Source organism: Nerophis ophidion, linkage group LG08 (assembly GCF_033978795.1).
Source record: "Nerophis ophidion isolate RoL-2023_Sa linkage group LG08, RoL_Noph_v1.0, whole genome shotgun sequence".
Lineage (NCBI taxonomy): Eukaryota > Metazoa > Chordata > Actinopteri > Syngnathiformes > Syngnathidae > Nerophis > Nerophis ophidion.
Window position 1 is genome coordinate 57,093,271 of NC_084618.1, and position 12,585 is coordinate 57,105,855.

The following is a 12,585-nucleotide window of genomic DNA, read 5'->3' on the forward strand; positions in this document are numbered from 1 at the left end:
TGAGAGCTTTGAATGGTTGACCAAATACTTAGTTTCCACCATAATTTACAAATAAATTATTTGAAATTCCTACAATATGAATTCCTGGATTTTTTTTTTCACATTCTGTCTCTCACAGTTGAAGTGTACCGTTGATGAAAATTACAGACCTCTGTCATCATTTTAAGTGGGAGAACCTGAACAATCGATGGCAGACTAAATACTTTTTTTCCCACTGTGTAAATATATATAAATATATATATATATATATATATATATATATATATATATATATATATATATATATATATATATACACACATCTACAATGTAACGCAACATGTTTTCTTAGTTTGGAAGTGGAAATTCTTGTAGGCTGTAATGCGAACATTTATGAAACAGATTATATAAATATTGTTTTCATTTGTGAGGTACATTTTTGAGACATTTTCTGACTGCTAGTGCTTGTTTGAGCCTGGTCATGTAACTGCAAGGCTCCGTTTGATAAGTGAAATGGGGTCAAATGTCACTACTAGTGTTTACCTTGGATTTGTGAAACAGAGTCATGTGACAGTGGAAGAAGTTTATTACAATTTTTTTATTTTTAAATACATTTAACTTTTTTTTTTTTACTTCTGTTACTGCAAGTAAAAACATGCACTGCAACAAAGTAATTTCCTCTTTGTGGGATAAATAAAAGTCTACCCAATCCTAAATGTAATGGAGGAAAGGTAATGTCGTAATACCCACCTCTGCCCAATACACACACACACACACTCATATCAACTATTTCTACATGATTTGTTTTATTAGACAAGACATTGTGTACAAGTTACAACAAAGTAAAAGCCCCTTCGGCCCCCACGGGTGCCACGTGCGTGTCCTGCAGGTGATTTGTGCACATGACATTGCTCTGCATGCCAGCATTAAACTCAGGGAGGTCTCTCATTTCACAGATAGATCAACGATATGCCACCAATGATTGACAAATCACACAAACACCTTAATAGTGGTGGTAGCATCTGAACATCAAGTGAAAAAAAAAAAACCTTCTATCCTAATTCTAATAGTCTAGCAAAAAAACACTCACAGTTTAAACAGAAAGTGCAATTATAAGACTTGTGAGAAGATGTGTGTTTACTTTGTGCCTCTTATGGTTGCCAAAAGAAACCCATTATACTTTGTCAAGCATATGGCAGAAAAAAACACTACTGACTGAAGCACATGTACTGAAGCTGAAAAACGTGCTGCCTCTTCACACATGAACCAATGTGAATGTCAACTTTTTAAAATTACACTTAAACGAAAAATTCTGGAGCAGCAGCGATGAAAGTGCTAAACCTGTAGTCATTACTGTTGGACATGGAGCTGTACAGTAGTTACGTAAGCAGCACTGGGAGAAAAAAATTATCAATGACTCTAATATACTAAGATCCAAATAACTAGGCGCTAAATACCCTGCGCAAACAATTAAATTGCGTGTACCATTAGTGAGCGTGTTGATCAACTGAGATTGTGTGTACTGCACAATTAATACCAAGTGCAAGCGTTGTGCAAACTACTCTAGTTAAATGAGGATTGTACGTTTACTACTGGCTTTCACCATAGAGACACCCATTCCTCTCCATATTCATGACATCATATGGTCCAACCTGTAGTTATGAAAAATGCAGCACACAAATGTAATTGGTTCCAACTTTTCTGGACTATATAGGACTACGATCTCGACAACAGAAACTACATACAAATGTCAATATAACCTTTTTTTGACAAGACTGATTTATACGTACACGCCACAATTAATCCTTGATAATGCGTTCACATTCTGTCACACAGATTTTCTGTCATGAATTAAACAGTTTTAGGTTTTCCTATCCATGATTAAATGGCTGACTTGATCCTTCGTGTGGTCATACACATCACTCACCGATCCTTGTCCGTTCTTTTTGTCAAACTCTGCCGTAATCTCCCGCAGGCTCTTGCCTTTTGTCTCTATGAACGTGAGCCCCAAATACACAGCTGACACCAAACACACAGCAAAGAATGGCAGGAAGCAATACATCCCAAGATTGGTGACGATAAATGGCAACAACAGTCCCATCAGCAGCTGACTGAGCCACAATAGCAATCCGGTGACCATGTACGCTGCAGGTCGGGCTGACTGGTCAAAGATCTCTGCTGGTATGATACCTGTCACACCTGCAGGGCCCAAACCGAAGCTAAGGATGTAGGCGAAAACGCACACCATGCTGAGGTAAGACATACCATTCACTTGTTGTTTTTGGAGTGTGACGGCTATTGTGAAGATTATAGTCCAGCATGACATAAGAGTGTAGCCTCCGACAAGAAGACCCTTCCTGCCCACTCGTTCAATCAGGACGTTGCTCAGTATCGAGGCAATCAGTTCACATGCTCCAGTTCCAATGGTTACATACTGAATTTTATCAGCAGAAATGCCTGCCTCGAAGAAGATGTAAGACGCATAGAAGTATATAGAGTCAATACCACATAACATGACGGCAATGTTGGTTATCATGGCAGTTTTGAGTTGTGATCGCAGGTGACGAGCCTTAAAAAGGGAACAAGGTGTCTTAACAGAATATGCAGTTTCAGCTCTTGATTGCCTTTGACATTCTTCAAGCATTTCCTGTATTTCTAAAACTGGAGCTACACCACCACGGAGTCTTTGAAGAGCCTGGACACATGCTTCCCTGTCTCCACGGTCAATGAGTAGATATCTGGGGCTTTCCGGAAACCAGGGTAGTGTTAGCATCTGGATCATGCCTGGAAGTATGTTGCTGGCGAGTAAGTAGGGCCAGAGAGGCTGTGTGCCCAACACCTCAGTCAGGCCCACAATTTGACCCAAGAAAATTCCAAAAGCAGTGAAAACAGCAGAGGAAATAGCTACAGCTCCTCTTAGGTGTTTAGGGGCGCTTTCCCCAAAGTACATAGGCTGGACATTCCCACTGACACCTGAATTAATCCCCATGAGGAACCGAGCGAAAATGATCATCTCAAATGATCTTGCAACCCTGCACAGAAGAAAAAATAGAGTGCCAACAAACAAAAATGAGTTGTTCAAAAGCAGGGTTTTCTTCCTTCCAAATTTGACCGACATTGGGCCGGCCAGCTGGGCCCCGAACAGACCTCCCAGTGAGAAAGCTGATACGATTAGTGTCCACAGTAGAGTCACATGGGGAGCTCCCAAGCCTGTACCCCAGCGTGTCCTGTAGGTTTCATTGATGAAAGTCTGGATGTACCTGGTTGGAGCGTTGATAATGGAAATATTGTATCCAATCTGGAAGGTGCCTCCAATGGCAGCAGAACACACCATCAGAGCAAGTTTTCCGTAACTTGATAGTTTGCTGATTTGTTCTGGTTCTGTATTTCCTGTTGGCTTCATGTCAGGCATGGTGGCGATTCTTTTTTTTCCTCTTTTAGTCCCACATGAAAAGAGAAGTGTTTCTTTGCTTAGACTTCCGTGTAATGCTGCAGGGAGAGATTTGTATTCAATATGTAACCACCAACTTAATTTTGAAACCATGGGCCATTCATTCAAATGCAGTCGTCGCCACACCTTTTCTAAAGTCTAACTTTTGAGACGTGACTTGAATGTATAAATTATGCAGTCCAATATATATTTTTTTGTGGATAAGTTAGGCACTCATAACTTACCTCATTTGCATCTGTAGTGGTCTCCTTTAGAGAAAAACAACAGTAGCTCAAATTTAGTTAGTAAGTTAATCATTTGTCACAGTTACTTACAACTGAAGGACAGTTCACCTTGAGTAGTGTTTGGGGAAGAGCGACCAATTAGTTCTTGCTTTCTTAGGGTGGATGATGTCATCTCCGGTATCATCAGACCATACCAACTAACAGGGGTTGTGTTTTGTTTTTTTATTTATTTAATATTCTGCTAAGCATGAAAAATAATTTTATGGTAAGAATTATGATTTTTTTTTTAGGGTCTTTTTTGCTTATGTAGAGGAGTGATGTTGATATCCAGCAGTGTGTGAAGATTATAATGTGTTGGATTGTTTGTAGGCCAACTAGGTGCTGTAGTGGGGACAGCCCACTCTCCTTGTCCCTTCTCTGTTGTGTGTGGACAATTAAGAACTTTGCTACAAGTTGTCAAAAATGCATGAATGCTAATATGTTCTTTACAAATTTATATATTGTAAAAGTGAGCTGCGATTGGGCCACATGAAGTTTGCCTAGAAACAAGTGGCACATGTGCTTTGAAAAGAACATAGAACTTAGTTTACTAATGCAGACTATTTATTGTCCGTGTGTGGGGTGTAACACACTGAAGTTGCTGCGCACTTGTAACTGTCTTAATAGGAAACAGGAAGTGAAGACCAAGTCTTTAAAATATTTTCGTGGATTTTCAAATTCTATTTTGAGTTTTGTCTTTCTTAGAATTAAAAATGTCGAGCAAAGCAAGACCGGCTTGCTAGGGAATAAATACAATTTAAAAAATAGAGGTAGCTCACTGGTAAGTGCTGCTATTTGAGCTATTTTTAGAACAGGCCAGCGGGCGACTCAACTGGTCCTTACGGGCGACCTGGTGCCCGCGGGCACCGCGTTGATGACCCCAGCCATAAAGCAATGACCAAGCAAAGCTGAATGTGCTCGGACTAAAGCAGGGATTCTCAATTATAACAGGACGTGGAAACCATTTAATACCAAAAAAATAACAATTAAATTAGAGCGGCAAGCAGCGATGGACAGGACCGCTTTGGCTGCTGCCCCTGAGACCCAAGCCCAGATAAGCAGTAGAAGATGGATGGATGGATTATTACACAGAGAACAAGTTGTACACACGTGTTATACATCAGTCTCATAGTAACAACAGTAGTAAAGTGGCTTGGGCATTTTATATATATGGTGCCGCCATTTTGAGACTGTAATGCGTGGTGAATGGACTGCAGCTGTATTGAAGTGGGGATAGCAAACTTCCTGTTGATTTTAGTTGGGGGCGGTCAGTGTATGAAATATAGGTCTCAGTGAGACCTATATTGAGGTTTTTGTTTAATGTGTGTATGACAGTCCGACATTGAGTTAGAAGCAGTTTTGTCTGAGCAGGAAGATGCCATTTTGTGACAGCAGTACACACAACAGCACCAGCATTCCGGGTCTTTGCGGGCTCATAAAATCCAAACCGGGGTACTAATTAAAATTCTTTCATCAACTTTTAATCAAAAGGGTTCAGTCTCTCTTCTGTGCTTATTTGAAGCCGAAACGACAAACGGCCTCAGAGGAGATAATGTTTGAAAAAAAGTGACTTTTTTTAGCCAATTTTTGTATTGAAGTGGGAATTGCAAACTTCCTGTTGATTTTAGCAGGGAGATGTTTCTCATAGTCATCATTGTCGACGTCCCACTGGGGTGAGTTTTTCCTTGCCCTTATGTGGGCTCTACTGAGGATGTGGTTGTGGTTTGTTCAGCCCTTTGAGACACTTGTGATTTAGGGCTATATAAATAAACATTGATTGATTGATTGATTGAATACATAAAGTGGCGAAGCATTGTTAAACCCTTGTCAGAAGAGTCATGAAAAAATGGAGCTGTAAACAGTTTTAATTGTGCACAATATAATATTTTTATTATTTAATTAGGTCAAGAAAAATAAATATAGCTTTATCATCCTGGAAAACAAACCCTATTTAACAAGAATTTGCAATAAGTACATACATTCTTTGGAGAGACATGTGTCATGGATGAACTGCAGTAAGTTTCTACATGTTGAATAACAAAAACATTTTTAAATCCTTGAGAATATTTTGTCCCTTTTAAATAAATTACACATGAAATGTCCAGAAAGTGCCTCAACAGCCAGCATCTATTGAATTGTATTGGGAAATATGTTTGAGAAAGTGAATACCAGAAAAAGGCAATACAACAGAGACATCTAGTGGCTACTTTTCAAACCTGCATCCATGAAATTAAATTGTAATCTTGTACTTTTGTTGGTAAAAATCCAGAGATAATAATAGAATCACGTTCTTGGTGCACATAGCATGACTGATGTAGTTTAAATTCACAAAATTGAATCATGAATAACATTGAACAGGAAACTACAGCAAAAGCCTGAAAGTGAACATTTTCAAAAGTGCTAAGAATAAACAGTCTCTGTATATATATATATATATATATATATATATATATATATACTCTGCTTATACTGTGGTAAAACATCATACAGTACAGGGGTTTACATATTTAAGAACAATAATTTAAAACATGCAATTGAGGCTTCTTTAATATTTCAAGTAAATATAATTTCACGCTGTGGGTGCGTCAGTCAGGTGAAACTATACTATTTTACTTCTATATAAATATATAGTATAGGTCACAAAACTAAGTTTGGTTGAAATGCAGCAAACACTTTGGGAAACTAGACATCGCTTCAATAGGTGCACATAAATTACCCTGATTTCAGAGACTGTTCTTATTGTCAAGATCTGCTAAGGTAGAGAAGGAGCTGATCTCAACCATCTCATTGTGAACCTCCATGACCCCCTCCTCTTTCCGTCCATTCTTTCTATCAAACTCTGCCGTAATCTCCTGCAGGCTCTTGCCTTTTGTCTCTGGGAACGTTAACCCCAGAAACACAGCTGACACTAAACACACAACCAAAAATGGCAAGAAGCAAAAGCTCCCCAGGTTGCTTACGATGAAGGGAAACAACATTCCCACTAGGAAAAGACTGAGCCACATTAGAGATCCGGCGACCATGTACGCTGCAGGTCTGGCCGACTGGTCAAAGATCTCTGCTGGTAGAATACCGGTTACACCTGCAGGACCTAAACCGAAGCTAAGGATGTAGGAGAAAACACACACCATGCTGAGATAGGACATCCCATTCACTCCTTGTCTTTGGAGTGTGAGGGCTATTGTGAAGACTACAGTCCAGCATGACATAAGAGTGTAGCCTCCTACAAGGAGACCCTTCCGGCCCACTCGCTCAATTAGGAGGTTGCTCAGTATCGATGCAGTCAGTTCAGATGCTCCCGTTCCAATGGTTATATACTGGATTTTATCTGCAGGAATGCCTGCCTCAAAGAAGATGTAAGATGCATAGAAGTAGATGGAGTCATTGCCACAAAGCATCATGGCACTACTGGCCATCATGACCGTTCTAAGTTGGGATCGCAGGTTACGATCTTTAAAAAGGGAACAAGGTGTCTTAACAGAAGATGCAGATCCAGCGTTTGATTGCCTCTGACATTCTTCAAGCATTTCCTGTATTTCTAAAACTGGAGCCACGCCACCACGGAGTCTTTGAAGGGCTTGGACGCATGCTTCCCTGTCACCGCGGTCAATGAGCAGATATCTGGGGCTTTCGGGGAACCAGGGTAGTGTAAGCATCTGGACCACGCCTGGAAGCATGTTGCTGGCGAGTAAGTAGGGCCAGAGAAGCTGTGTGCCCAACACCTCAGTCAGTCCCACAATTTGACCCAAGAAAATCCCAAAAGCAGTGAAAACAGCAGAGGAAAACGCCACAGCTCCTCGTAGGTGTTTGGGAGCGCTTTCCCCAAAGTACATGGGCTGGACATTCATACTGACACCAGAATTAATCCCCACGAGGAACCGAGCGAATATGATCATCTCGAATGATCGTGCAACCCTGCACAGAAGAACCAAAGCCGCACCTACAAACAAAAATGAGTTGTTCAAAAGCAGAGACTTCTTCCGCCCAAAGTGGACAGCCATTGGGCCGGCTAGCAGGGCCCCGAGGAGACCTCCCAGCGGGAAAGCAGATACGATAAGAGTCCACAGCAGAGTCACATGGGGAGCATCCAAGCCTGCACCCCAGCGTGTCCTGTAGGTTTCATTGATGAAAGTCTGGATGTAGCTGGTTGGAGCGTTGATAATGGAAATATTGTATCCATACTGGAAGGTGCCTCCAATGGCAGCTGAGCACACAGTCAGGGCAAGTGTTCTGTCACTTGTTTCTTCTCCTTCTGTATTTCCTGTTCGCTTAATGAGAGTCATAGTTAAACAGAGCACAAAGTGTGTTTCCTCAAATTCCCTTTCTCAACACTTTAGCAAGCCACTGTTATGGTAAACATCAACAGAACGTGTATTGTAATGGCTAAAGAGAAGCACATTTGGTCTGTATTAGTATTTATATCTTATATCGTTCTAGCGACCTGCTATCATTAACAGCACTTGAAAATGGACTCTGATAACAAACCTGGGTTTTATTGCAATGTAAATACCCGCATGGCGCATGAAAAGCAATGGTTCTAATACTCCCTCAATTGTAGCTGTCAGAAACATTTTGTCCACTTTCTTTTTTTAAAAGATAAAATATATATATTTAATCCTAATTCCATTAACACTGACATACTATCTTGCTTCGAGGTGGTTTAGTTAGAAGATGTTTTTATAATTTAGAACCGTTGTGTTCTCCTTGCAGACTACATGGAGGGATTACTTCGTACCGGGTATATTTGCGTCACATAACCTGCGTCTGGATCCGGATTGGCTTTGACTACAGGGCTTACGTCATCATGCGACAACTGTTGCACCGTTTAAAGAAGAGTCAATGTAAGTAACCGTCGCTATGTTTTTATTTTGTTCTTTATGGAACAAATACAAATAATGTAATAGTAAGCAGTCACTTTCGTGTTGCATACTCAAATTTTTGCAATGCTAATATAAATGTCAAAGGTAAGGTAATGTTTGTCAAAGGATCAATCGTAAATCGTCATCATGGTCTGCTTTTCCAACTGGCAGATGAACGCCATCAAATAAAGGATATTTGTGCCAGTATAGTTATTTGTATCCCTTAATTGGCCCCTGCTTTTTTTACACGCCACATCATCAAAATGGAAACTTTCTCCAGGGCACCTTCGCCAACCAAAAAGAAAGAGGATGACAGGAGTAAACAACGAGGTCAACAGAAAGCTGGAGTCTTAAAAGATGTAGTTGATAAAGAGCGAAACAGGGGGACAAACAGAACACGACCTGGTGCTTCTAGTCGGAGCAGCAGGTCAGATCTACATTAAATTCAATTGTTAAATTTGAAGATTTTGGCATTTAAGATTAATTTTCTCCCAATTCCAGCTCCAGTAGCTCAGGTTCTAGTTCCATCTCATCCAGCGGGAGCTCTTCCAACTCAGGTTCCTCCAGCTCATCCTCTTCGTCATCCTCGCCAAGCCCCAGCCGTCAGCGGCAGAACAAACAACGCTCCTGCTCAAAGTAGAGAATTCCTCTTAACTGTTTCTCAGCATTATACCAGACATACTAACAGTACTTAACATTTACTGACTAGGTCCAAATCGACCAGGAAAGACGACCGGGAACGTCGAAAGAGGAGTCCCACTCCAAAACCCACCAAGGTCTACCTGGGCCGGCTGACAAGAAATGTAATCAAGGTGATGCCGTAACAGACCAAAGTCCTCTTGTATATTACTAAGAAAGACCCAAATAATACAACACATAAATGAAAGAATACAAGTCTTAGTACTTAGTATTGTAAAGTAGTATCATGATGGTTAAAAAACAACACATAAAGCTTTAAAAACGAATGTTGATTCCGTTGAATTACCTTTACCCTGTCCAGGGGCGTAGCACCAAATTCTGGGCCCCCGATACACTCTAAACCCAATGTTGCCGCCCCATACACACACACTTGGTATGTTTACATGCACTAGAAAGCTAACTATTGCATGCATTTGATTGAAACCAGCTTTTTAAAACATGTGTAAATTAATTACTTTTTGTTTTGAAGATGTAGTTAACATATCTACAAAAATATATCCATTAATAATTAAAACAATGTTTGTTTTTATTTTTTATTTCTTAAACGTGCCAACAAAATATATGTAAAATGGACAGAATGCAAATGTAAGATCATTAATTCAATTTAGAGTAATTATTCACTTTAATTTCATTGTACATATGTCAAGTTTCCGTTTACTTCATAGTGTAAAGCAAAGTTTACCAGATTCACATAGGATTATCAGTGGATAAAACAAATCATAGTAATAATACATTCGTTTTGAATGACTATATTAGAATTAGTGCATGTTCTGGGAATCTATAACTTTTAATTGAGGGCCCTTGAATGCACCACAGTTATGTGCAATGAGATGCAAAAGTTAAACTACTGGCAGGCCAATAGTTGGACGGGTTGTACAAAATAAAAAAAATGTTTGTACTTTTAGGTGCAATGACAATTAAATTATACTCTATTCCTTTCTTCCATCACCTCATCCTTTCACAATGCTGCTTTTGACTGAATGCTTAAAGATCTGTGTTGAGTGAAGTTCATGCTCAGTTTTCTGGTATCCCGGTAAATTAATCACTTTGTATTTTTGATAAAGGAAGTGGGGAGTCTTAGACATTCTTATTTGATTCAAGCAAACTTATTATTGAACTTTCAATGCAATATTCATTTCATTTGAACATGCATGTCACTTGAAAAAAACTACAAAGGCTCGGGGCTGGTACTGCATCCCCACTTACAGCTCCTCATGACGCCTCCACATGGCAGATACATGTACTGTAGTAGAGAAATAATAAGGTATTGGAAAACATTTGTCCTTAAAAGGCTTGAAACTGATTTTAGGATTGTCTTTGCCCTCTAAAGGAGCACCTCCAGGAAATTTTCTCCACCTATGGCAAGATCAAGCGGATTGACATGCCCATGAACCGCATTCACCCTCATCTGTCCAAAGGCTTCGCCTACATCGAGTTTGAGAACCCTGAAGAAGCAGAACAAGCACTTAAATACATGGATGGAGGTGCAGTACAGTGTGGTGGGTCACCCAGAAGGAAGTTGAACGGATGCTAAAGATGTTTTCTGTGTTGGATCTTTTCAGGACAGATTGATGGTCAGGAGATAACAGTCATAGCTGTCCTGACACCTAGGGCGCGCACACCTGCTAGGAGGCTGTCCCCGCCCCGCAGGATGCCGCCTCCACCTCAGCTGTGGCGACGCACTCCGCCTCGTATGAGGAGAAGGTGAAACTGCAGTGTCTTGGTGGTGCTGGACAGAAAACTACTGCTTCCACCTCTCCTTTTAATATCGTTCTCATCTTGAAGGTCTCCACGGCGACGCTCACCAGTCCGGCGCAGGTCCAGATCGCCTGGCCGCCGTCGACACCGGTCCCGTTCCAGTTCCAACTCATCCCGCTAGAGATCAGTATTTCCCAACTGAGAGTTTGTTTTGGTCTGTGACACTGAAAAAATATTTTTTCCTTCTGTAAACATTTAGGGACAAACACTAATACGTGAGCATGCTCTCTGATTGGATTCATAATACGGTTTTAATTTAAGTTAAATCATTTATTATCATTGTTGCCTTTGAGTGAACCTATTCCATTACTATTAGCTAATTTGGTAATTAATGGAGTACTGTTTACATTGTTGAATTCTATTACAGTATTTGCATGAAAAAAAGGGACTCAAAAATATTTAAGTAAATGTTACACAAGATAGAGCTGGCTCTGGACAGTTTAATATACAGTATTTGCCGATATATGTATATATTTATTTATATTCTATAATTGTTTTTTTATTTTATTTAACAGAGAATTTGATACTAATTCAGTATTTATTGGATAGCCTTTATGAGTCACTTTGTTTTTTTGATCCTGTCATATTTGGATGGGTAATTTTTCCCCAGTGGTGGACCGGCGCAATCTGTTTAAAATACTGTCAATGTGTGATTTGCAGTTTCGTGTAGTTGAGTTTGGGACTTGACAATAAAGGACACGCCTTGTTTTGGCCTAAAAATCATATGCAGCTCTGTCTTCACATATGGGTTATACTTGTATAGCGCTTTTCTACTTTCAAGACACTATTTCCACATTCACCCATTCACACATTGATGGCGGGAGCTGCCATGCAAAGCCCCTTCCACGACCCATCAGGAGCAAGGGTGAAGTGCCTTGCTCAAGGACACAACGGATGTGACGAGGTTGGTAGAAGGGGGATTGAACCAAGAACCATCAGGTTGCTGGCACGGCCACTCTCCCAACTGCACCACACCATCACATACAAGAGTCTCTCCCAAAACTGAGTACACAACTCACATTTCAGCAACTGATGTATTATATATATTACAAGGATCCATAGGATACTATGGGAATGAAACTTGGATATACTTTAGAGTAGTCGGCATTCAGTTTGTATCTTCCTGCAGTTGTGGTCAAAAGTTTACATACACTTGTGAAGGACATGTCATGACTGTCTTGTGTTTCCAATAATTTCTAAAACTCTTATTTTTGTGTGATAGAATGATTGGAGCACATACTTGTTGGTCACAAAAAACATTCATGAAGTTTGGTTCTTTTATGAATTTATTATGGGTCTCCTGAAAATGTGACCAAATCTGCTGGGTCAAAAGTAAACATACAGCAACATACATTATCAATTTTGGTGATGTAGAAAAGTTGCAATTAAATACAATTATCTTCATGGTATGGCCTTTTAACTTCATGTGAGTGATTATGATTGGCAACACCTGTTAACTTCTCTGAGCCCATTTAAACAGGGCTTATGTGATGCAGTCATTAGACTCGGACACTCGGTTTTAAATGCGACAATGGGAAAGTCGAAGGAACTACCAGGAATTGATTAACGTGGACCC

At 40.1% G+C, this 12,585-nt stretch overlaps 3 protein-coding genes across 5 annotated transcripts; 1 reads left to right on the forward strand and 2 right to left on the reverse strand.

The window, feature by feature from the left end:
• Nucleotides 1-763: 763 nt before the first annotated feature.
• LOC133557990 (solute carrier family 2, facilitated glucose transporter member 11-like) lies at nucleotides 764-3,777 on the reverse strand. Its single transcript, XM_061909024.1, has 2 exons — nucleotides 3,655-3,777; nucleotides 764-3,468 (listed from the first exon to the last, which is right to left on the reverse strand). The coding sequence occupies exon 2, from the start codon at nucleotides 3,389-3,391 to the stop codon at nucleotides 1,841-1,843; it is 1,551 nt and encodes a 516-aa protein (XP_061765008.1). The 5' UTR covers nucleotides 3,392-3,468; nucleotides 3,655-3,777; the 3' UTR covers nucleotides 764-1,840.
• A 1,778-nt stretch (nucleotides 3,778-5,555) lies between these two features.
• Nucleotides 5,556-8,201, reverse strand: LOC133557991 (solute carrier family 2, facilitated glucose transporter member 11-like). Its single transcript, XM_061909025.1, has one exon. The coding sequence runs from the start codon at nucleotides 7,974-7,976 to the stop codon at nucleotides 6,417-6,419; it is 1,560 nt and encodes a 519-aa protein (XP_061765009.1). The 5' UTR covers nucleotides 7,977-8,201; the 3' UTR covers nucleotides 5,556-6,416.
• Nucleotides 7,788-11,732, forward strand: LOC133557994 (RNA-binding protein with serine-rich domain 1-like). 3 transcript variants are annotated; one of them, XM_061909030.1, is made up of 8 exons: nucleotides 7,788-7,805; nucleotides 8,404-8,534; nucleotides 8,833-8,979; nucleotides 9,054-9,188; nucleotides 9,262-9,364; nucleotides 10,582-10,735; nucleotides 10,814-10,955; nucleotides 11,037-11,732. In XM_061909030.1, coding segments are annotated over exons 2-8 (777 nt in total). In that variant the 5' UTR covers nucleotides 7,788-7,805; nucleotides 8,404-8,532; the 3' UTR covers nucleotides 11,131-11,732. The 3 variants fall into 3 exon arrangements, with proteins under 3 accessions (XP_061765014.1, XP_061765012.1, XP_061765011.1); XM_061909028.1 differs by lacking the exon at nucleotides 7,788-7,805 and having other exon boundaries at nucleotides 8,724-8,979; XM_061909027.1 differs by lacking the exons at nucleotides 7,788-7,805; nucleotides 8,404-8,534 and having other exon boundaries at nucleotides 8,547-8,979.
• The last annotated feature ends 853 nt before the right edge of the window (nucleotides 11,733-12,585 follow it).